This window comes from Mycothermus thermophilus (assembly GCF_041956435.1).
Source record: "Mycothermus thermophilus strain CBS 625.91 unplaced genomic scaffold VTJ04scaffold_1, whole genome shotgun sequence".
NCBI classification, from domain to species: Eukaryota; Fungi; Ascomycota; class Sordariomycetes; order Sordariales; family Chaetomiaceae; genus Mycothermus; species Mycothermus thermophilus.
The window spans coordinates 2,691,168-2,714,731 of record NW_027191427.1 but is presented as its reverse complement, the minus strand read 5'-3'; the positions used below and the strand labels follow the sequence as shown (position 1 = coordinate 2,714,731).

At 58.2% G+C, this 23,564-nt stretch overlaps 7 protein-coding genes across 7 annotated transcripts; 4 read left to right on the top strand and 3 right to left on the bottom strand.

The window, feature by feature from the left end:
- Positions 1-207: 207 nt before the first annotated feature.
- VTJ04DRAFT_1005 (uncharacterized protein) lies at positions 208-3,961 on the bottom strand (the record flags this gene model as incomplete). The annotated part of the gene is made up of 6 exons (XM_069357747.1): positions 208-1,534; positions 1,590-2,919; positions 2,985-3,051; positions 3,114-3,500; positions 3,563-3,696; positions 3,898-3,961. 6 exons carry the CDS (start codon positions 3,959-3,961, stop codon positions 208-210), a joined length of 3,309 nt encoding a protein of 1,102 aa, XP_069223614.1.
- A 173-nt stretch (positions 3,962-4,134) lies between these two features.
- Positions 4,135-4,503, top strand: VTJ04DRAFT_1004 (uncharacterized protein; the record flags this gene model as incomplete). Its single annotated transcript, XM_069357736.1, has 2 exons — positions 4,135-4,285; positions 4,346-4,503. 2 exons carry the CDS (start codon positions 4,135-4,137, stop codon positions 4,501-4,503), a joined length of 309 nt encoding a protein of 102 aa, XP_069223613.1.
- A 1,810-nt stretch (positions 4,504-6,313) lies between these two features.
- Positions 6,314-10,589, top strand: VTJ04DRAFT_1003 (uncharacterized protein; the record flags this gene model as incomplete). The annotated part of the gene is made up of 2 exons (XM_069357725.1): positions 6,314-9,484; positions 9,561-10,589. 2 exons carry the CDS (start codon positions 6,314-6,316, stop codon positions 10,587-10,589), a joined length of 4,200 nt encoding a protein of 1,399 aa, XP_069223612.1.
- Positions 10,590-11,358: 769 nt separating this feature from the next.
- Positions 11,359-13,334, top strand: VTJ04DRAFT_1002 (uncharacterized protein; the record flags this gene model as incomplete). Its single annotated transcript, XM_069357714.1, has 4 exons — positions 11,359-12,345; positions 12,536-12,655; positions 12,706-13,133; positions 13,193-13,334. The coding sequence occupies 4 exons, from the start codon at positions 11,359-11,361 to the stop codon at positions 13,332-13,334; spliced, it is 1,677 nt and encodes a 558-aa protein (XP_069223611.1).
- Positions 13,335-13,858: 524 nt separating this feature from the next.
- VTJ04DRAFT_1001 (mitochondrial 54S ribosomal protein mL53) lies at positions 13,859-14,294 on the bottom strand (the record flags this gene model as incomplete). The annotated part of the gene is made up of 2 exons (XM_069357703.1): positions 13,859-13,974; positions 14,114-14,294. 2 exons carry the CDS (start codon positions 14,292-14,294, stop codon positions 13,859-13,861), a joined length of 297 nt encoding a protein of 98 aa, XP_069223610.1.
- Positions 14,295-14,915: 621 nt separating this feature from the next.
- On the top strand, positions 14,916-16,364 carry VTJ04DRAFT_1000 (uncharacterized protein; the record flags this gene model as incomplete). The annotated part of the gene is made up of 1 exon (XM_069357692.1): positions 14,916-16,364. One exon carries the CDS (start codon positions 14,916-14,918, stop codon positions 16,362-16,364), a length of 1,449 nt encoding a protein of 482 aa, XP_069223609.1.
- A 593-nt stretch (positions 16,365-16,957) lies between these two features.
- VTJ04DRAFT_999 (uncharacterized protein) lies at positions 16,958-22,246 on the bottom strand (the record flags this gene model as incomplete). Its single annotated transcript, XM_069368596.1, has 1 exon — positions 16,958-22,246. One exon carries the CDS (start codon positions 22,244-22,246, stop codon positions 16,958-16,960), a length of 5,289 nt encoding a protein of 1,762 aa, XP_069223608.1.
- Between the last annotated feature and the right edge of the window lie 1,318 nt (positions 22,247-23,564).

Below are 23,564 nucleotides of genomic sequence, written 5' to 3'. Positions count from 1 at the left end.
AATCAAGAAAATAAAGAATTAATAATATGAAGTAAATAAAAACCAAGAGGGAGAGAAGAAGAAGAAGCAGTCAATCCCACGCCGTCAAGACGAGTAAGAATACCCCCTCCTCCTTCCCCCCCTCACCTTCTCCTCTCGATCCCCTCCTCCCCCCGCGCCGCCCAAAAACGGCACGCCGCACGCCGCCACCGCCGACCCGAACGCGCCCTACCGCTCCGGGATGGGCGACTTGGCCAGCCTGCCGCCGGCGCTGACGCGCTTCTGGAGCCGCGCCTCGCGCTCACGCTGGGACTTGTTGTTGTCGCTTCCGCCGGCCTGTTGGCTCGAGATAGACGACGAAGACACCGCCGGCGAGGGGGAGAGGTCGTACGATCCCGACGCCTCGATGGCGGCCTTTCGCCCGCGCTTCATCTCGATGTAGGCCTGGGCGGCGAGGCTGAGCGGGACCTGGGGCAGAGAGTCGGGGATCTCGGCGCCGTTCTGGATCAGCAGCTCGGCCACGGGGAAGGGGACGCGCTCGACGGTTGGCGGCGGAGGGGTGGGCGTTGGCGAGGTGATGGGCGACGGCGGGGCGGGGTCAGCGGCGGCGAGGGCGAGGTAGACGGCGTGGGTGCCGCGGGATTTGTCCGTCACGTTGGGGTTGGCGCGGAGGGCCAGGGCGTAGATGATCTGCTGGATCTCGTTGCGCTTGATGGCGGCGAGGAGGGTTTCGTCGGCAGTGGCGAAACGAGAGAGGGTGGACGAGATGGGCTCGACATAGGCGCGGTCGACGTACTTTGCCGTGATGAACTTGAGACGCTGTTCGCGGTTCGCCTGAGGTGTAAGCTTGGCCGCCGGATCCAGCTTTGCTTCGTAGACCATGTTGGACACCCTATTGCCAACGAGGAGAAGCAGCTCGATGATGTCAGGTGTGAATGACGTGGTGTCCAAGGTCAGGGAGCGGATCTTGCTGACGTGAGTACCGAGGGACCGGTGGATGCCGCTGCACTCGATGCACACAATAATTCCAAGGTTGATGGAGACCCATTCGACCTTGTTGCTGGATCCGCAGTCGGCACACCAGCAGTTCCCCTGGTCGTTGTCGCGCAGCAGCTGCAGTAGCTTGTCGGGCTTCTCCTCCAGGCTGTTAGCGCGGGAGGTACTAGGACGCGCGCCGACGGTGGTGCGCCGGAAGGGGAGGGCACTGGAGCCGTGGCCACCTGGCTTGCCGGCCAGCATTGAGCCGATGTCGACCCCGTTGAAGCCCGCATCCGAGTGTGCGGTTGGGGGCTTGTCTTTGATACCGCGACCTTCGACGGCGCTCTGCAGAGCGTTGTTGATAGCCATGATCCAGTTATTCATATCTTCTTCAGATGTTGCTTGGTAGACACGCTTGAACTGCGGCGTGATGACTTCGAAGCAGAAACGTCGGTCCGCATTCCTGGCCTCCCTAACCGACGCAAGGCGCAGGTCGATGGGGTCCATGTGCAGATCAAGCTTTTGCTTCCAGTTGCTGTATTCGGAGAGCTTTCCCTGGTCAAGGACAATCCAAAACCTAATCCTTGTCAGCAAACTTCCAGAAACACAGAAATAGAGCCATGGGAACATACTTGTGCCAGCCCTGTTTGTTCAGATTCCGCGGGTCGACGTGACTCCCCGGCCGGCTGAGGGCCCAGAGGAGGCCCTCTTTCCTATTGGGAGCCTCCTTGTCGCCTCGGCCCATCTGGTTGGGATCGCGTTCCTCCAAATCGCGGATGCCCTTGAATTTGCTGCTTTGCACGGGGCTACCAATACACTCGCTCCCGGGAGATTTCGCCCCTTCGATAGCAGAGCTTCCCCCGAGTGAGCGAGTGGGTTTGAGTTGGGACCCCGTACTATCGGAGCGGCCAATCTCAACTTCGGAGCTCGCAGGAGCACCTCCGTTGGCGATATTCAACCCCCCTAGGGTCGATGCGTCGGGGTCGTTATAGGTTAGAGTGCCTTTCTCGAGCAGCCTCCGCTTCTCCTCGCGTTCTATGCGCTGGTACTGGTACTCCTTATCCGCCTCCTGGACCTCGTTGAACAGGGCGTCGAGTTGTGGGAGGAGCTCGTCGACCTTGGCTGCCGTCTTCAAAAACGCGCGAGCCTGGGCGTCGGCATACTTTGTTAGGTGAGACAGAATCTCCTGCTCTTTGCGCCCGCCCGAGAGATCCTGCATAAAGGAAGAGTAGTCGAAGCGCTTCAGCTCGAAGTTCTTGCGCTTGGTTTGGTACTTGGAGTCGCTCTGCTTTGCCTTGACCGAGTCGTGACGTTGGCCCAGATACCGGCTGACATAGGCATAGAACTCTTTGCTCTCCTCTTCAAAGTCGCGCTTCTTGGATTCGGCCTGCTTGATGTCCATCTGGTACAGTTTGTTGATGGGGTCGATGATGATCTTCTGCATGTTGAGGGCATTCTGACGCTCGTAGGCAAGGATCTCGCGGGCGATCTTGTCAAAGTAGTGTTCGATGGCAGGCTGGACGGCGTTCGCGTTGGTGGCGGACACGTCCCTCAGGGCATCCATGAAATTGGCAAAGGCGTCGTTTGCCTCCTGCTGCGCGGCACACACCGACTCGGCCTTCTTGATGAGCCTTTTCATCTGCATCCTCATGTTGCCCGTCTTCTGCTCCAGTGCCTTCATGGTCGCACGGAAGACGGGTCCATCGTCGGACAGGGTCATATCCTCGACCGGCCGAGGGTAGGACACATCGATCTTGATAGGTTCCTTCGGGGGCACTGCAGCCGGAGGCAGCGGTGTTGTCATCTCAGGGGCGGTTGCTTGTGGCGAAGTGATTTCTTCGTGCTCTGGGATCGTGCTGATCTGAGACTCGACAGACTGGGCCGACACGACACGAAGCTTGGGAGGCGCATTGAGGAGTGGTGGCGTGGGAGAGTTGGGCTGGCTTAGATACGGAGATACGTCTGGATTTTGTCAGCCGCAGCCTTCAAAAGCGATCAGCGACCAAGAGCGTAGAGCGAGGACTTACTTGCTACATAAAACGAGAAGGAGGCCAGGGTGATGAGGCGGTGGGCGCGCTGGTCATATTCGACGAACTGAAGGGAGGGTCAGCGCTTCAGAGTCCAGGAGAGGGCTACGGATGCAAGAGGAGACTGACGCTGCATGTATTCCTCCAGCCACCGCCGCGATCTTCTGAAGCTTTTGGCGGTTTCCATCTCCATGTCCAGTCGAAGGTCACCGAGGGGCTCCCCTCGGTGGAATAGCTGCCCACGAGGGAGACGTTGGGATTTTTGTGGAGGTTCGGGTCGGCATGAAACTCTCGAGTCACAAGGTTCTCGACCTCTCGGGGCGTTGGAGCAAAGACAAAGGTCAGGCCGTTGATGTTGGTGTCGACGGGAGTCACTGTGTCGTGGCCGGTGGTAGGGCTATGGACGATGGCCTGGGATCGGCGGATAACAAAGGTAAAGGTGAAGACCAGGTCATCTTCATTGGAAAGCTTGAGGAGAAAGGAGGGGCCGGTGCCATGATGGGGGTACTCGGGATCCTGGGGCCAAGAGAGTCAGCTAAATGTGTCCCCGCAGCCAGTTCTCTGGGAGAAAGACCTACAAGGATGAAGTCGAGCGGTGTTGGGTCTGGGGGATTCCGTGATGGCGATACTCTCGTAGCCGGAAATGCATTCGGAACTATGTTTATGGAGGTGCGCCGTTTGGGGCTAGCGATGACGACAGACGTGATAGATACTATGGATAACAGACGTCAGCAAGGTGTCTGGGATGAGCAACGTGAGCTCACAATGCGCATGTGCTCGGCGGGAGACGAGCAATTCCGCAGGCCGAGCACGGGCGATTCTCGAGGATCAAGCCGGATGGGTTGCGCAGCAGTGGGCGGGATCTGGAGGCGGAGGAGAGATAAGGTGTCGAGGAGCAGGAAGCAGGTCTTACATCGATTCTGGTCCTTCAAGTAGAGAGCTGCGCCCTCGTCGGGAACGCTGCTAACGTTACCCATGTCGGCGCCGAGGGATCAGGAGCGGACACCGAAGCGTGTTGCAGATGTGACACGGGGAGACCTGGGCCAGATCGCAGCGGGTAGAAGAAGAGGTGGTGGACAGGAGGGATCGTCGAGAGAGTGATGAGGTTGAGAGGAGCGGGACCCGTGAGATCGAGAAATGAACAAAAGAGATGGATGATGCAGATGACAAGCCAACCATTCAGCGGTTCGTCGCGGCGCAGCGGGGTTCTGCTGGTCCAGTCCAGGCCCTGGCATGGAGCCCAGGGTCCAAGAGGTTTGCCTCCACTCACGTCTCCCGGCGGCGGTTGGCAGGGGCGGTTGGTCAGTGACTGTCCGGACCGGCTGGTGGGCCCGGATGGTGGACCTCGTGGGCACGGGCAGGGAAGGGGGGCCTTCTGAAACCCCAGCAAGCCGGGCCGTTGATGAAACGGGCAGTGAGCAGCCTGGGCGGTGATGTGTGTACGATCTGTAACGGCCCGCTCGTGCCCCTCTCTTCTGCCGATATGATCTGTCCCGTCCTTGTGTCGGGACAGCCGTGAGACTAAAAGAAGAACTGACTGACTGGGGTGGAGGCTGACCAAATCTTGACTCGACTTCGGCAACGCAATCTCGGTCTTGGGAAGGCAGAGAGATTGCTCATCTTTGCATCTCATCAAACTCCCGTCACGGTCATTTCCTTTTATCATGAGAATTGTTTCTCAGAACATGATTCCGCCTTTTCAACTCCAAAGAGGTACCTGACGTTACTACTATAGTGGATGACCCCTCATCAAGAAACGTGACCATCCCATTTCTGTTTCTTTGCGCCAACCAGTGACAAACACAAACACCACGGACAGACCGCGGACGGCCTGTGCTGTCCGCTGGCCGGTGAAGGGAGTCCAGGTGAGAGATGCAGCAGACCCGGAGGTTGATCTCAAGAAGCTACATTGCACGTGTCTTAACTCACTGCCACCCTCCTCAAGAGCGGCAACGCCATATGACGAAGACTCTGTGGCGTGGCACCTGGCAGACGGCAACCCGAAGCGGCGAAGCCAAGAACGAGGAATCGGGAACGCCTATCTCGTGATGTGCATAGCCTTAAGTTGCTGGCTTGACCACCAGTTTGATGGAATGTAATGCTCTGCCGTGGCTTTTTGGTCTTCGTATTTGCCTTTACCTGTCACCGCGGGAGAATCCTCCCCGTCAAAGGCCATTGTTGTCAATAAGCCGCAGCGGGTAGTATTTCTCCTTGGACGACCCATGCCAGGAACCTGGAATGAGGCCAAAAGCAAACAAACCACACCGGCTACGTCCGGAGTACATAGGTACATACCTGGTAGCTAAGGTACCGGACATCAGCTGGTTGACTTGTTTCTATTTCTGGGCAGAACACCCATAGGACTCGCAATCCAGGCCACCGCGCGCTATGCTGGCAACCTGAAGCTGACAAGCTGAATAAAGGACGGATTGGGTGTTTGGTGCTGACGGAAGTCACTCGTTGCCACTTACCTTAGGAGGTACCCCTTGAAGAGCCGAAGTCAAAAAGTCTCACGCTCTTCGAGGCCGTTGCCAAAAAAGGGTTATCAAGGGGTGATGTTACAGCCGGCTGAACAATGGAAGGTGGGGGACGAGATGAACGCGTGAACGTCTTGCACCTTGAGAAGTCATCGCCTTTTCCCAACGAGTCTGTATCAGACTTGTCAACCTGAAATTCCACGCGTTTCTTTGACGGGATTGACCATCAATCAGTTTATGGTAGTTCACATTTGGATGGAGTCGTGTATTCGAACAGGTTCGTCCCCAGGTACCAATCGAACCACACTCATGTGTTTCTCCTTTTTTGAACCTGTTGATCTCCCGTGTTCTGGCATGGAAGTGCTGGACATGTGCTGTAATTACGCCGTACTGTACTGTAACTTCGGCTTGGTCACCCGAATCTTGGAAGCCGCCGACAACAATGATCCCTGTCCAGCGTCATTGGTCTCCAGAGTTTGGCGCGGTCCTACCCCTCCATTTCTGCCATGTCCTGGTGCAACTACCACCGCCTTCAAAGACAAATTTCCTCCTCCCAAACCAACATCGGCCCTTAGAGAGTCTGCCACCCGTCGGCCGACCTCCATGGTCGATTCTTCCTGTCGAAATTCCTCGTCCGACCACTGAAAGCTGCTCGAATCCGCGTCTCCTTACACCCCGTGCACGCGCGCCTAAGCCCCTGACCCAACACAATGATCGGCGCTTGATGGTCCAACATTCCCACTGAGGTCCGCCTTTGATCCTGTCCGGCTTCTGTCTCACGTCCGGCTCCCATCCTACTTCTAAACCTCCTTTTCCCATCGGCGGAATTCTACCAACACGCTGCTGCCCAACATGTCGGCGGCATCACGGTCCTCATGGTACCTGGCGTCCCAGGTTGGCAGCATACAAAGCGTGAACAATGATGAGCGCCGTAGCCGCACCTCACTCAAATCCCGAGCCTCTGCCGTCACCTACGACGATGCCTACTCCTTTGCCCTCCGTATAGCCTTCCTAAGATATCTCCTCCAGCCCCGGAAGAAGCGCAAGGAATATGTCAGCGCCCCGAGGCCTACCCACCACCGCACCAACTCGAGCATAGGCGAGTTGATGAAGGAGCTTGTTCCCACCGGTTCGACAACGGTCAAACTACCCTCAGGTTTTCGCCATTCCCTCGAAAAGCGCATGTCGGGTGTTCTTACCGGTACCGAACGTATGCCCGGATACAATGATGCTGCCTTGAAACGCACTTTCGCCGAGGCCTACACGGCCTTCACCGCCAAGGACTTCCAAAAGTCCATCGACAAGGACCGCAAGGTTGAGCCGCTAGTGCTCATCTTCTATTCGTCCGCCACCAAGGCACAGCGTCCCCTGAAGGATCCCAACGACCATTCGTGGAAGATTCTCGTTGATAGGCACCTGGCCATGTTCATCCGCCTACTCAGCTCCATCCTCCGCGAGAAAGGCGATTTTGAGTTGGTCCAGCGTTTGAACACGCTCGAGAAGAAACTCTTGAGCAACGAGCAAAGCTTGTCTCTTGACACGGGCCAACAAGATCACTCGTACGTCGAGGTCGACGTCCCACTGAGCTACGAGGTGAAGGACATGCCCATGGTGCAGCTGGTCTGTCGCATCTTTGGCGTGTCCCCGTCCCAGGCCCAGGCGGATATTGATCGTAACATGTCATTATGGACCGAGGATGCCGCCCTCCAGGATTTCAAAGCTTACCAGTTCCGCTTGTCGGCCGGCATGGCCGGGACCCTGCGGAAACAAGACTTCGATGTTGACGAGGCCTTCGAGGAGTGGAAGAAGGGCGAGGCTCCGCATCTGGCCCAGATTTTCGCCGAGATATTGAGCGTCCGCCCGGACCTCAAAGGTGGCGGTGGGAGCGGCAATGACAAGCCGTTGCCTGCTCGGCCCGTATCCATGTATGAGGACCAGGCCTATGCGGACCTGAGCCGCATGCTTTCCAACCCAGAAGCTGCCGCTCCAAGCCTTGATTCATTCAGCCTGGGCTCTCTTACCCTCGAAGATACACCTAGCATCCGCAGCGTTGACGAACCTAGCTACACATTCATCCCCCTGGACCCCCGTTCTGTCTACAAAGTCATTCTGCAGTATGCCTTCTCATTCGATCAGCTCCATTCTGATCCGTCGGCATCAACTCCCCTGTCCGAGGAGACATCCGAGTTTCTTAAGGAGCTCGCTGTTCGTTGGCGCATCCCGCAGTTTTCGCGCCACGTCGCCTTTGTGGAGGTCACAATACGCAAATTTCTAGACCAGGAGCTGCCTCCAGAACAGCTCTATGACTGCCTGGAGCTGGTCAAGCAGCCGATTGAGGAGCCCAAGAAGCCTGTCCCTATTCAGCATTATACGTCGAGTTTGGCAGACATTGAACCGAGCCGCTGGACCATCCACGACTTCGCTGCTTACCAACAGGCGCTGCGTGATCTTCACGATGCGTTGCTGCGGGACCTGTTTTCGCTCCTGATGCGCTGCTACGAGCCCAAGCCGCCGACCGTTGGCGTCGTCATGGCCCTTCTCAACGACCACATATATCCAGACCCGACCTTCTCTCAACGACCCGAAGACGCCGCTGAGTTCACGCAGCAGCTTGACAACGGCCTGCGGCAACAGGCCGCTCAGGTGTACAGGGAGTTTTTGGATGTCCATATTCCGCGCAGCCAGCGCGAGTGGGACTTTGGGCACGTGGTCAGCTTGGGCAAGGCAGTGGTTGAGCTCGCCGGGAGGATCAAGAAACGGTACCGAAAGAATCCGGAGATCATGGGCGCCAGCCCATACCGGGCCTTGGTTGAGACCGCGCTGCCAAGCTTTGAGGAGGACTGCCACGAGATCATCAAGCGCGTCTTGCAGAACTCCAAAGAGACGGGAATCGAAATCGCCATTGAAGACGGCTTCGAGCTCTACAGGGAACTCGTGGAGATCCGCAAGATGCACGCCGAGGCGCTTCCAGACAAGCCGTTCGCCTTCCACATCGAGGGGCTTTTGGAGGGGTTCGTTTGGCGCTGGATCCAGAATGTCGATGAAAAGATTCCGGGCGTCGTCGATGAGGCAATCAAACAGGACGCCTTCAAGGTGCGCACACGCAACCCCGATGATATCCCGGCGGACGACGAGCGGCACAGCGTTTCTATCATCGATGTTTATTCCATGTTTGGCCAAACGGTGGACACGCTGCTGCAGCTCGAGTGGAATGACGAGGTGCAGCTGGCGCGGTTCATGACGGCGCTCGCCAAGTGTTTTGCGGCGGGCATCGGCCGGTATTGCGAGACGGTCGAGCACCAGTTCGCGCGCGAAATGGACAGGCCGACCGCTCAGGAGGCAGCGGCCGCGTCCAAGTCGGCGCAGGAGCGGTGGTTACAGTATGCCAAGGATGCATGGAACACCAAGGATAAGGTCGAACCGTTCCAGTTCCTGCCCGAGTCGTTCGTCAAGTTCAACAACATCGAGTGGGCCATGCAGGCGCTGGACAAGCTCGAGAAGCGCATGAACGTGGACGCGTGCGCCGAGCTGCTCAACCGGGTTGACGGGCCCAAGCAAGCGCGGCAGCGGCCGCAGCACTACGTGTTCACGGTCAAGATCGTGGAGGCCGAGGAACTCAAGGCATGCGACGCCACCGGGTATAGTGACCCGTACGTGGTGCTGTGCGACGAGTACCAGAAGCGCCTGCACAAGACGCGCGTCATACCGCGGAACCTGAACCCACGCTGGGACGAGTCGGTCGACATTACCGTCTCGGGGCCGCTCAACCTCATCGCCACCATCTGGGACCACGACGTGTTTGGGGATCACGACTTTGTGGGCCGGACGTCGCTTAAGCTGGACCCGGTGCACTTTAGCGATTACCTGCCGCGCGAGTTTTGGCTGGACCTGGACACGCAGGGCAGGCTGCTCATCCGCGTCAGCATGGAGGGCGAGCGTGATGACATCCAATTCCACTTTGGCAAGGCGTTCCGGCACTTGAAGCGCACGGAAAGGGATATGGTACGCAAGGTGACCAGCAAGGTACGTGAATCAACGTTTGTGAACTCTGGACAGGCAGATATAGCTCTAGTTTGCTAACCGTGGTTTCTTTCTGCAGCTTACAATGCATATCAACACGTCGCTCTCACGCGAGACGCTGCGCGGGTTGCTCAACAAGGGCATCACGGCATCCGTGGCCAGCCTGTGGAAGAAGCGGCAGTCGCAAGCGACGACGAGCGTCACGCCGGCCGAGGTGGAGGCGGCGCTGCAGCCGCTCTTCACCTACTTTGACGAGAACTTCGCCATCATGAAGCAGACGCTCACGGACGCCACTATGATGGCGGTCATGACGCGGCTGTGGAAGGAGGTGCTGCTCGCCATCGAGAACCTGCTGGTGCCGCCGCTGTCGGACAAGCCGTCGTCGCAAAAACCGCTGACGCAGGCCGAGATGGACGTGGTGTACCGGTGGCTGGAGCTGCTGTTCCAGTTCTTCAACGCGCGCGACGCGGCGTCGGGCGAGGTGCTCGGCGTGCCGGCTGACGTGCTCAAGTCGCCTAAGTGGCACGAGCTGGCGTCGCTCAACTTTTTCTACTTTGACACGACCGAGAACCTGATCCGCACGTCGGAGCGCATGGCCGCGGCCAACGCCAAGCGCGCCCAGGAGCAGGCGATGCAGATGCATTCTCCGTCCCCGTCCCCGGCAAACAACCGCCTTTCGGCGCCGCCGGCACCGTCCGGCGCGCATCACCTCGGCGTCCCTGCCGTCCCGTTCGGGAGCTTGGGAACCATCCGCCGCGGTAAGTCCATCATGATGAGCCGCAACCTGGGCACGATGCGGCGCGCGAAAGAAGAGAAGCGGCGCGAGGCGCAGGCGGATCCCAGCGACGACATGATTCTGCGCATCCTACGCATGCGGCCCGAGGCAGCGCATTACCTCAAGGAGAGACAGCGGCAGAAGGAGCGGATGGCGGCGGCTGCGGCGGCCGCGGTGATTGTGCGGCAGAGCGTGACGCAGGGGTTTACCGGCGGTGGTGGGTTTGGTGGTGCTGGTGGTGGGTATGGGCATCAGCATACACAGTCGTATGGGGGTGGTGGTGGTTTCGGCGGTGGAGGGTTGTATGGGAAGGGGGGTTTGCCTAGGAGGTAAGGTCGGCCCCTTTTCGGTCAGGTTGTTACGGAGCCGGAGTGTTGTGGTGTTGTTTCTGTTTCTATGACTTGATGAAGTAGTGTGTTGGTTCGTTCCTTTGGGGGGTTTGGTTAGGAGTGAGGATGGGGAGATCAGGACATGAGGCGTTTCTTTGGAGGAGATTCATGATGATGACGATGATGATGAATATTATTATAATAATACCCTGTGTGTGAGATGGAAAGTCCTGTTTGAGCCCTTGGTGAAGAAGTCTCTTAATATATTGCATTAATGCGTCATGTTAGCTACGCTCTTCTCCAGATGCTGTGAGTGTTTACTTTGGCCAGGGGGAACTAGTCTCAGGACACCAGCCACAACGCCACATGTGGCTTACCTACCGGACAGAATTCATGTTTTCAGGGTTGTGCTTCGGAGCCAGAGCCGGAGCCCACGGAGCATCCAGTCTCAATTGCGAGACATTTGTGTAAGGATCTGATCTCCTAAGTCGTAAATTTAACCACGCCTACCAGCTTGCTCACATCACCATCGGACGTGTGACCAGGTAGGTGTGTTCTTTGGTACTCCTGCTCCCCTGTAGCCGAAGCCCGACGCCGAGTCGGCCATTCGGAAGTTTCTGGACGCATTCGCCGGGAACCAGCAGTGCTTGCTACTTGCAAAGAGCCGCGGTCGAACCTAGCACCTAACCTTGACGGTCAAAACAAGCTTAAGTCTTGACGGTTTTTTAAAAGCTAAGGACGCTACTACCTAAACCCACTCGAATCCCAATCCCATGCCCCTATTATCATCCAAGCTCCCCGTCCCCATCCCCAGGGATCCATCCCGACTGTCTGCCGCTGTCTGCATGCAGCCGGGTCTTGTTGGAGTATTGCGGGCTAGATCGAGAGTGACCGGGACCGGGACACAGCTGCTGTCGTCAACGACGCCGGTGCTCGGCAGCAGCAGCAGCCGCAACTTTTCATCATCGCCGCCGTCGTCGATTCCGGTTACGCAGTCAGACTCCAGTCAAACACCCACGCTCCTCACGGCCAAGCCGGCACCCACGCCCACACCCACGCGCCCACTCCTCCGGACCGGGAGAGTCTTTGATTCTTTCTCGCAGGTTTCTGCGCCTCGAATTGTGCCATCCATGGCACCGATTCGTCTTGACCAATCACAGCGCCGCGGGCAGGCATCCCATCTGAGCCCCACACTCCACGCTGCGACTGCCACGGCCATGGCGAACGGAGCTGTTACTGCTGCTGCTGCTGTGGCTGCTCCTGGAACTGCTGTTGCTGCAGCTGCCCCTCCCCCGCCTTCTTCCGCTTGCCCACCGGTACAAACCTTCTCCGCCTTCGTCTCCTCCGCCTCCGCCTCCGGACCCAGCAGGCTTTCTTCTGCTTTTTCTTCCTCTTCCCCTTTTTTCTCTACTACAAATCCCGCGGCCGTTCAATTGAAAAGAGGCAGCTTGCCCGCAACAGCAACAGCAACAGCCTCTTCGAGGACAGCCCAGTTAGCTCGCCACTTTACCACCTCCTCCTCTGCTCGGAGCTCCAGCAACACCTCTAGTGGGAATAACAACAATTCCGACGGCAAGATGGCGTCCCCCTACACCGTGCGCAAGGTCGGCCAGCCTTACACGCTGGACCACCGCGTCTACATCGAGAAGGACGGCGTGCCCATCTCGCCCTTCCACGACATCCCGCTGTACGCCAACCCGGAGGGCACCATCCTCAACATGATTGTCGAGATTCCGCGCTGGACCAACGCGAAGCTTGAGGTGCGTGCATGGCAGAAATATCTTCGCCAATTTTTGATTGCTTTTCTTGCCATTGATCGCCAGTTGATTTGTGTTTCTGTTTTTTGGGGGTTGTTGTTCTGTACAATCGCAGTGATATCTCAGATCAGATTTATCCCTCTCCCATGCAGCGGGACTTTTGAACAAGTGCTGACATCCCCCGACTTCATAGATCTCCAAGGATGAGCTCCTCAACCCCATCAAGCAGGACACCAAGAAGGGCAAGCTTCGCTATGTCCGCAACTGCTTCCCCCACAAGGGCTACCTCTGGAACTACGGTGCCTTCCCTCAGGTGCGTTGATCGATTTTTACTCCAACAAAACTAGGGCTGACCGTCTGCAGACCTGGGAGGACCCCAACTCGATCCACCCCGAGACCAAGGCCAAGGGCGACAATGACCCGCTCGACGTGTGCGAGATCGGCGAGCTGGTCGGCTACACGGGCCAGGTCAAGCAGGTCAAGGTTCTCGGCGTCATGGCCCTGCTGGACGAGGAGGAGACGGACTGGAAGGTGATCGTCATTGACGTCAACGACCCGCTCGCCCCCAAGCTCAATGACGTCGAGGACGTCGAGCGCCACCTCCCAGGCCTCCTGCGCGCCACCAACGAGTGGTTCCGCATCTACAAGATCCCCGACGGCAAGCCCGAGAACCAGTTCGCCTTCACGGGCGAGTGCAAGAACAAGGCGTACGCCATGGACGTGATCCGCGAGTGCAACGAGGCTTGGGAGAAGCTGATTACCGGCAAGACCCAGCCGGGCAACATTTCGCTGTAAGTGTTTCTCTGCTCTTGAGAAGACATGACGTCAAGTCTAACAAGCCATGTAACAGCACCAACCTCACCGTCGGCCACTCGGCCAGCCGCGTCGCTCCCGAGCAGCTGCCGCCGCTTCCCCAGAACCAGGACCTGCCGCCTGCCCCCATTGATGCCTCCATCGACAAGTGGTTCTTCATTAGCGGTGCTTCCGCTTAGAATGGGGGATGTGCTGCGTGCCGGCGGGCAAGTCGGCAGGGATCGTTCTATGAACTGCAGCCCCGTCGCTGTCGTCTGTAGCTAGGTAGCCGAACCCGAGTGGATGGGAGAAAAGTAAAATACAAATGGCCTCAATGAACAGTTCAGTGTTTGAGACATGAAAATGGTGTCTGCTCCCTAGTAACTTGGTGTATGTATGTACCAGAGTGGTCTATTGTCGAGACGAGATGAAAGAAGAGAATTGTCAATTGACAAGGAACAAAAACGCCTCCCTATGATTGTTTACAAGAAGATTCCATGGTACATGGTATATAGTACAGAGCACATGTCGTAGGTAGGTAGAGATTCCTTCCCGTCCGTCTTTGTCCGAACCATCCACCCCCTCTATTTTCCCTCACTGTCTTGTCATGACACTTTTTTGGGCCCCTCCATTTTCTTCTTGGTCGTAGCGTTGGTCGTCGTCATCACAGAAAATAACTTTCAGAAAATCTAACTGGGTAGGCATCTTGGCTCAATTACGTATATTAAGCCTCGGCCAAGTCCTCTTCCTTCTGCAGCATGCGCGAGTGCCGGTCCACCTCCTCGACGATGCTCTTGATCGGGGTCTTTGTGCAGTCGATGTTCATTTCTTTGCCGTCCTCTGCCGGAAGAGTAAGTCAGCACCTAGTCCAGTCCGGCCAGAAGATTAAAAATGGGGAGGGCTGAAAGGGGAGGTAGAGGTAGGTAGAGGTAGGTATGGAGGTCGGTAAGTGGGGGAGAAAGAGAAAAAGGAAACGTACTAAACTTGACGTAGAGCGTCGGCGGCTCGGTCGAGTGCCGGGGCAGCAGCTGGGTCGTGATGTTCATGCCCGAGGCCCGCGCGGTGGGCGGGAGGAAGGAGAGGAAGAGGCGCGCGGATTTGGCGCTGGGGCTGAAGGGGTTAAAGCGCGTCGTGACGTCGGTGATGAAGCGGGTGATCATTTTTGTTTTATTTTTCCTCGACTTTTTGGTTTTATTTTATTGTTTTTGTTTGGGGTTGGGTAGGTTGGTGGTCCAGGTTGGACCCCGCGGTTGGTGTTCGGTCTTGGTTTGCCTGGTTGAGGCTTGAGATTGGGAGATTCGAGGGATTGATGGCTAGGGAGATGTCAATGGGAAGTCGGGAGTAGACTCGGATCGTCGGGGCGGGGGTGGCTAGCTCGCAGCTCGAGGTAGGGTCGCGAAAAAAAAGTGGTGATGTCGTTTGATCTAGAAAATTGGTGTTGAGGAGCCAGTCTCTCGGTGATTCGCTGCAAGCGGAACTAAGGAGTCGCTGTAGAACGGCAAGTTCCGGCCGTTTTCCGGCTGCCAGCGGTTCGTTTGGGGCCCCACCAAGCCCGCTGTCCATGGTATTGGATGGTTCCCGTTTGACCACTGACGTCTTTCGGCAGCTGCCCCTGGCCCGGCCAATCTGGAATTCCTGGGTTGTGCCTGAAAGAAGATGCCAACTCTCCTCAACCCAACGTCCAACGTCCAACATCCATCACAACCTGGAACTAACAACGCCACAGCAAAGGGGGACATGCCTGGTCAATACAACCACCAAACACACACATCCACATAACCATGTCTACATTCGACTCTCTCCACGAGCGGCTCTCCGCCCTCCAAGAAACCGCCACCCAACTCCGCGAGCTCATCGACCGGCTCGCCAACCTGCGCTTTGAACCAGGCTCCGTGCCCCTCCCCGCCGACCCGAACGACACCGACAATGTCGTCTCCGAGCTAAGCCTCGAGATCAATCAGACCCTCCGCGACGAGGAGGACGACCTGGAGCTTTTGCGCGAGGAGATCGCCGACCTCCCGCCGGCCCGGCCGGGGTCCGAAGCCGACCAGCAAAAGACCCGTCTCCGCGATGGGGCTGCGCTGCTGCAGGCCGACCTGGACCGGTGCAGGACGGACTTCCGCAAGGCGCAGCTCGCCGCGAGGAGGAACTTGGAAGCGGCGCAACGGAGGGAGAGGGAGCTGCTGCTTGCGTCGTATGCGGCCACGGCGGCGCCGTCTCCTGCCTCTTCTATGCTCCTCCCTCATCCAGGAGACAACGCCGCCAGCGGGGTTGGCACTACCAGCCCCAACAATGACAACAACAACCTCCACCAAACCCAAACCCAACCACCACAACCACAACCCACCCTCTCTCCCGAAGAAGTCCGCGCCCAACTCCTCCGCCGCCGGCACCACCACGACCCTTCCTCCTCCCCCACCTCTACCTCCGCCGAAATCCGCGCCTCCCACGACATCACCCTCGCCCTGCAGCGCACGCACGCCCTCATCGCCGGCGAGGTTGCCAAATCCGCCTTTGCCGCGCGCACCCTGGCCGAAAGCACCGCGGCGCTCGCCGAGCTGCAGCGCTCGTACGAGGGCGTCGAGGGTCTCCTGACGCGTTCTCGCGAGCTGGTTTCGGCGCTCGCGGCTCAACAGAAGTCCGACTCGTGGTACCTGGCCATGGCGTTGCGGATGTTGCTGGTGACGCTCGCGTGGTTGGTTTTCAGGCGGTTCTTGTACGGCCCGCTGTGGTGGCTAGTTTGGTTGCCGCTGAGGACGGGATATCGCGTGGGTAGCGCGACGGTGGGGAGGGTTGGGTCTGGGTCTGGCTCCGGGGCGGGGTTGTCGTCGTCAGAGTCGCTTGTTGGGGTTACCATGGCGCAGACGAACACGGTGGTTGCGGGGACGGTTGGGGTGCCGGAGGAGCGGACAGTGCCGACTGTGCGGGTTGGAAGGGAGCAACAGGAAGGTCAAGGGCAAGAGGGTGAGCCAGAGTCGATGGTTGAGAAGGTCGGGCGGATGGTCGAGGACACGCTGGACCCGCGGGATGCTTCGGAGGGTAACAAGGAACAAGGCGATTTGACCGAGGCGGCGGAGCCGGAGCCGGAGCCGGAAGCCAATGCGGAAGAGGTTGTGGGTGAAGAACCGAAGGAAGAGGAATACCAACCCAACCCGAAGAAACGCATGTGGGAAGAGCCGGTTGGCGGCCAGGGTGCGGGAGAAGCACAAGGGGTGAGGGATGAGCTTTGAGTACCTAGTAGTTAATACGATTGTGGTTATGAGTGATTGAATGGTCCATAGACCAAGGCACATACCACATACATAGCTTGTCTTTGTAGTGTTGCGTCTGGTATGGTTGGTTAATGATACCCCTTTTTCCCATCCGCATAGTATCATCACACTTTGCTTGCCACAGTTTCAAATATCCAGAATCTTTGATCGCTTTGAATTTATTTGTATATACAACCAAACCACAATCCTGATAATAATACCACTGCCAATCTGTTTCGTAGTAAATACATCAACCATCCCCCTCCCGAAACGCCTATCAACTCCGTTTGCTTTGTCATTCAAGTCATCACAACGCTCCAGCGTGGTCCAGTTGCCCAGATATCTAGCTGACTTATCTACTACCATCAACCCAAACCCGTTGCCAGGGAAAGAAAGAAGCAGGGAAACGAAAGGAAGTAGTAAAATAAAAAAGGGGGGGTAAACACTGGAGTGTTGAGAAGCGAAGAGAAAGTATACACATGATAAAAGTAAAAACTTCAAACCGAAACAGAGCAAGGATGGTAAGAAGCCAGCGAGGGACATTCTCTCCAGGCTTCTCTCTCACCCCTCGCTCAAGTCGAACCCACCATCTTACCAATCGCCACGGCTCCGGCAAGCAGCACCATCATGCGCGGCAGCACTTTCGGCTCCTCGCCAGACGCTGAATTCCCAGACGTAGAGTGTCTGTCATCCTCATCATGATGCTGTTGGTGCTGCTGCTGGTGCTGCGCATCCTTCCCTTTCTCTTGCTTGACCTTCTCCTCCTTTTTCTTCTTCTCGGCACCGACGGGCGTGCCACTACCATCCGCCCCCTCCTCCGGCGGTGAAGGTGGTGATGGCGGTGGCGGCTTGGTCACGACTCTCAGCCCGGACGCGACCCTAAACTTCGAATCATCCCCGCTGAAGCGCAGCGGGGGCCGGGTCCGACGAGGCCGCGGGAGGAGTATCTCCTCCTGTCCGGGGACCTTCGGAGAAGTTCGCAGCAACTTGCTCACGCGCAGACGAGCGTCCTCTTCGTCCACCACCGCCGCTGCCGCCGCCGCGGTGCTGCCGCGCAGTCCGATGCTAGGACCCTGGCCCGCCACGCCTTTGGGTGCGAGACCCGTCAGCCTTTGGCCGAGACCCAGGCCGATGTACCCGGCAGTTTGCGGGCGGCTGGTGGCGCCGGTGCTGCTGGACGGCTCGGCGGCCGACGGCGGAGGTCGCTTGGGGCCGTGGATGTTGGAGTCGATGGAGCCGCGACGGGACCGGTACCTGTTGAAGGAGTGAAGAGGTCTGGGTCGGAGCCGAGGGCGGTTGGCGAACTTGGCGATTTCGGAGACGGGCGCGAGGCGCGGGAGGGGCCCCTGGGGTTCGCGGCGTGGGGGGACCGTCGGGTCCGATGGCGGCTGCTCCTCACGTGTCGTGGTCGGGGTGAGATCGTTGGTCTCGGTTTCGGATGCGGTTTGCTCCAGGGATGTCAGGCTGGCTTGGGTCTTGTGGCTGTAATTGGATCCGGTAGTTGTCCGAACAAGTCCATTCTCGGGGCCGAACACATCCTCGGACGCGCCATTCACAGCAGCATTGTCCCCGTTCGTGGGGGTGTTCTCGTCGGACTCGTCATCTGACTCGAACACCTTGTTGTCCACACGGAGATCTCCAGTCGAATGACGTCGTAGCCTGGGGAAATGGACGCCAAGACTGCCCGAATCCCATGTCGGGCCCGGCTGCAGGTCAAAAGGATTGTTCTTTGCCTCGGGTGCGGAGGTTTGGGGCCCAATGTCAGCTGCCCAAGAGCCAGTGGCTGCAATGGGAGCCTGACCGCTTGTTTCTTGATGCCCAATGGTGGGGGACAAGCCTGCTCTGGTACTGCCACCAGCACTGTCTTCCGCATTGCCAACCAGGTTAAGAATCGGAATGCCATCCCCCCTGTTCTTTCCGAGCTCACCAGGTTCCACCGCATCGGTCCCGACATTCTTCACAACCACTTCGTTCGCTTCGGGTACCTTACCCGTGGCGTCAAGACCAACATTTCCGCCAATCCCAGCCCCATCAATCTCCCGAACCGCCGGTTCCACGATTCCAAGTCCGGCCGGCGCGACGTCAGAACCTTCGGATTCGCGAATCTTCCGGTCCAAGTCCTCGGCAGATGAACGGGGACCCGACTCGGAAACCGGGATTGGACCGATCGGTTCCGCCGACGGACTCGGCTCCGTCTGGCCCACTGGCTCGGAGTCAGAATCCCGCTCCGGACCAGGCGCTTGACTTTCGTTGCGATGATCTTCAGCGTTGACGGTAAGAACTTCCTCCCCTGGACTAATTTCGGCTCCGCCGACAACAACATCCTCCGCTCCGGGCCTCCCATCCTTCAAGGCGGGCCCGACTGGTTCTAGAACGGTGCCGATCTTTTGACCCTTGAAGAAATCGGAGAGATCCTCGGTTCCTGCAGCCGGGCCGGATGCGGAATCCAAACCCGCTTCTCTTAACCCGTCCTTGGCCGAGGTCAGCTCTGCAATGGTCTCGGGCACGACGATATTGGGATCGGCACCACAACCCAAGTCTTTGGCGATCTCCACGGGTCCGACCTCGATAACCGGCTCCCCGATGGCGTTTCCACACTCCGGCTTCTCGGTGCCGGCAGTAAGGGCGACGCCTCCGAGTCCGCCAGTTGCTTTCTCACTGCCGATGTCCTGAACAAAAGCATCGGGTTGCATACGATCGGCACCGTCCTCGCCCGTCAGACACTCCTCATCTTCCGCTCTAGGAGCCGCATCCACCTTCTCGGTCTCGGATGCAGCCGTCTCGGCCACGAGGCCATCCTGCAAAGTCCTCACCGCTGCCGAATCGGCACCGACATTGTCGCCCACAAGGGAAACGCGCGATCTCGATAACGAAGATGCATCATTATCAGCCGCAATTGTGTTCCGGGATTGGACGCTAATATCACAAGCGTCGGTTTCGTGGGTGTCTCGGGTCCCGTCAGCCCCGTCTGCAAGTGGGCTCGGCGTCCGGACTTGCTGGGTGGGGAAGTCCGGAAGGGTACCAATCACGCAGGGGACATCGACCTCGGTCCCTGTGGTCGCGGATTCGGCCCCGAGAGCCTCGCTGAGCGTGTCTTCATTCGCAGTCCCCTGCAGCACCGGGGAATTATCCCCGGAATTGTTTGCATCGTGGCTTTCGTGCGCTGCAAGACCGGCCATGCTACTGTTGCTGGGAGTCGTCGCGTGCGACGATGCACGAGACTCCGCTGTTTCGTGCAACGGCGCCCGTGCCGCCGGGTCCGGTGTTGGCGGCCATGACCCGGTCGCTGCATCGCCCTCACTCGGGGGTGTCGGGAGTGGCTGCGGCGATGGATTTCTGCTTCGTTGATCGCGGTCACCGCTCGGGAGCGAAGGGGTTGCAAGACGATCATTGCTGACTCCAGCGTCGGCAAGTTTGGGATGCGGACTGCCGGAAATTGCTTCAGGCTCTTCCTCGGGTTCCGAGTCCGGGTACAAGCGCGTCAGCATGTTGTCCTTCGCCACCGCGCTTGACCGCTGGAGCACAGGTGTTATCACAATGCTGTGCCCACCCGACGACGCCCCGACACTCAACTCCGGGGTGCTCGGCGGAGTAGAATATTCATCATCATCCCGAGGACTTAACACCCTCGGCACTCCAGTCGAAAGCTCGGCCTTTGCTCCAGCCGCGGCCTCCTGAAGGGCCGGGCTGGAGCTAGCGTACTCTCGAGAGTCGACAAATTCTGGCGTTTCCAGAGCACCCGGTTTGGGTTGACCAGCAACTGGTGTCGTCGATGCCGCCGTCGAACTCCGAGTGGGTAACTCGCGTTTTTGAGTCGACGAATGCATCTCAAAGCTCACCAGCGATGCGCTTTCAAGGGTGGACCCTGACGACGATGGCGGTCGCGGAGTTGCTTCGCCCCCAATTGACGTCATCGGCCGCCCGTCCTGACTCGCACCGGAGAACTGGTGGGAGACCTCGCCATCTTTCCGAACTGGGGCCGTTCCTTCAGTTCCAGGGACGGATTGCAGATTCGACGAGCTGCCCAGACGGAGCCATGACGTCAACCGCTTTGACCCGAGAGACAACGCCCGCTTATGTCCATTCTCAGACCTGGAGAACAGCTTCTTATGACGTTTGGAAGACCCCGTGTTCGTGTCTTGCGAAGCCTGTTCGTTGTTAGGAGTGGATGGCCTGCTCTCGCTGTCTGCGACTGAGTGGTGGCGGCCCAGCCTGAGGTTCTCGATAGACTTGACTGACTCGATCGAGCGGCGAGATAGCGAAAAGACACGCCGAGCACGGGACTTCGGCACGGGTTGCAGGAGCTGCGGCCCAGCTGAAGTCGTTGGTCTAGTGACGTCTGTTGGGATGGTAACTTTCGAGATGGATGAACGTGCTGATGTTGATGCTGATGCTGGCGAGTACTCGATGCGCGGCGTTCCATTCACAATTGGCTGGTCGCGCTGCACAGGGTTGACGGGAGTCACCGGCCGCACAGGGGGTTCCTCCTCGTCAGGGAGGTCGTCGATGGAGCACGAATCCTCAAACACCCTGTCCATGTCGGTTTTGATGCGGGCCTTGAGTCTCGACACAAAGACGGCCTGCTCATCCTCGAGAGATCGGAAGGTTTCGCGGGGCTTTCCGCGCTTCTCGTGCGCCACGATGGCCTTATCCAGGATGAGATGCCCGCGTTTGACAGCCCTGATATGGATAGCGACGTTGTGTCCGCGAATGACATCGCCAATACCAGTCTGGAGGCGGTCGAGAGCAGCTTGGATGGTTTGCCGGCCGTAGGGTTTTTCGGGGCCGATGGTGAAGTGAACGGGGTCCCGCAATGTCCAATCAACGCCCTTGAGCTCGACCACCCGAATGTCCAGATCGTTCAAAGCCATCACGGTCGAGTCGGCTGCGTTTCTGGCGTTCTCGAGACGTTTCTCGACGGCGGAGAGGAAGGCCTCACAATCCTTGGCTTCGGGGTCCCGGAACAGCGGCAGCGCGCTTGTCATGTCTGCCCTCATCTGGTCGTAGAGACGACCGAGGTTGTTGACGATCTTGAGGCCGATGCCCAAAGCATTATCGTTGGAGGTGGAGGCGTTCTCACCCAGCTGCTGTCTCCTCAGGTCCAGCTCGTCGTTTACCGCCTTTTGGGCTCTCCGCAGCAAATCCTCGCTTACGGAAAGCGTCAGGGGAGCGGACTGGTTGCTCTTGACCTTGAGGGTCTTCTCGAAAGTCAAGACTTGGCGTTGCCGGTTCGTACTCCGGAAGGTAAGTATAATGTCGTATCCAGGCACGAATTCGAATGTCTGAGTGGCCTCGAAGAAGCGGGCCACGGGGACGGACGACAGAGAGGGCGGACCGTCGCGAGACGACACAGAGATCTCGGGGGCTTCGGTCTCGGCCGCGTCGGCGGCCGGGCTGTCGGTCCAACGAAAGTTCCGGTCATGACGAAGGAGGTATAGGCCGATGATGCGGTGGGCCGCCATGACGACATCGCGGGTTTGCGCGGCCGTCAAGGGCTGCCTTTGGTAAGAGCGGTAAGTCCTTTCTGCAAACTCGCCCGTTCCCCTCCTCAGGATGCGGAAAGTGATCTCGAAGCGTTGGGGCTTGCGGTCGAAGGAATCCCGCCTGAATAGCTCGAGGGCGGTCGAGTCCTTGCGCGTGATGAACTCCTCGGTGGCGCGCTCGATGCGGCGCACCAGGCCGCGGCAAACTTTGGTGGTAGCATCGAACTCGGCGGAGCTGGCATAGGTGCGGCTGTACCGGGAGCGTAGGACGGGATCCGTAAAGTGGATGTCGACGTGGACAACTAAGGCGGGAGCTGAGGAGGCCTGGCCGTTCTCCAGGGCAGGAGACAGTGCTCCATGGGCTTCTTCTCTCTCCATATCGGGCTGCTGATGTCCAACAAGATGGGCGAATGAGGAAGCAGAATTCAGCCGGGGAAAAGTATCACCCAAGGTAAGGCGAGATGGAGATCTGGCGTTGGATGAGGTACCGAGACTACCTCCGAGACTGCTACCAGAGTGTAGTCTGTGGTGACGTTCTGCAGACCGCCCCGACGACCCCGACATGCCGTTGGACTGAATCGTGCGGCTCGCGGTCGCTGGATGTGCCAGAGCACTCCACCAGTTCGCGCATCAGCCGAGCCGGGATGTCAGTGGGGTGAGGGGCTTGCAGATGAGGCGAAAGATGTGCAAACGGAGTGTTTGTGGCGGAAGTTTGGAAGTTAGGGAAAGGGAGCACGCACGTGGGTGAGTAGTATAAGCGAAAAAGAAAATGGATGACTTGCAGCCGGAGAAGGGGTCTGGAAGAAAGAGAAGCAATATCAAGGGCCCAGAGAGGTGGGAGGTGTTTGACGGGAGCCGACGGAAAAGACTCAGAGTTGCATCATATGATAATAAGAAGCAGAGCCGTCGCTGGCTTGCCCCTCCATCGGAAAAAAATAAAACGATGCACTCGTTGGAAACGGACAGATCCAGGACAACGGGGCACGCCCTGGAACTCCCGTCCCGGTCCCCTCATGCAACAAGCGCCGCAAGCGTGAGGCCAGATCATGATATCAGCTCACGGAAAGAAGACGAAAGACCCAAGGAGGATAAGCCGCGACCCACGGTTTGAGGCATGAGGGGACCGAGGGAGGGTGGTCGGGCATTGCCCAATCTCTGCCAATCCGATGCCAGACACGTGTAAATGCTTTTCACCGGGGCCAACCGTGCATCATGGCCCGTCTTCGCAGCAAAGCCGGAGGGGCTTAACGATACCCAAGATAAAAACCTCTTGGGAGGCATTTTTCAGCCAGCCATCGCCAGCCACAACCCGTCCAGCCTTGCCTGTGGGTGTCACAAGATTGGGCGCCCAACATTGCTGTTGACGGTTGTGAAATAGCAATGCTTGAATACAGTTGGACACCGTCTAAGTGCTCCGTTCTGCCAATGGATGGCGACGCCGGACATGGGGAAGAGAGAGCTACACCAACCACCAGCACCACCAGCAGCAGCGGAGGGAGCAACGGAACCCGGAGTCCGGAATGTGCTGGTGGTGGTCGGTGGAGTGGAAGAGATCGGGATCGGATTGACGACTTCGCTAAAAAATGGCGTGTGCAGAAGAAAGGCCCAAACTCCAAACGGAAAAGCCCCAGCCCTACGCCGAGGGAATGGGAAGGTGGGGTGGGGGTTTGCCAAGCCGCCAGACTTGACCCCTCAT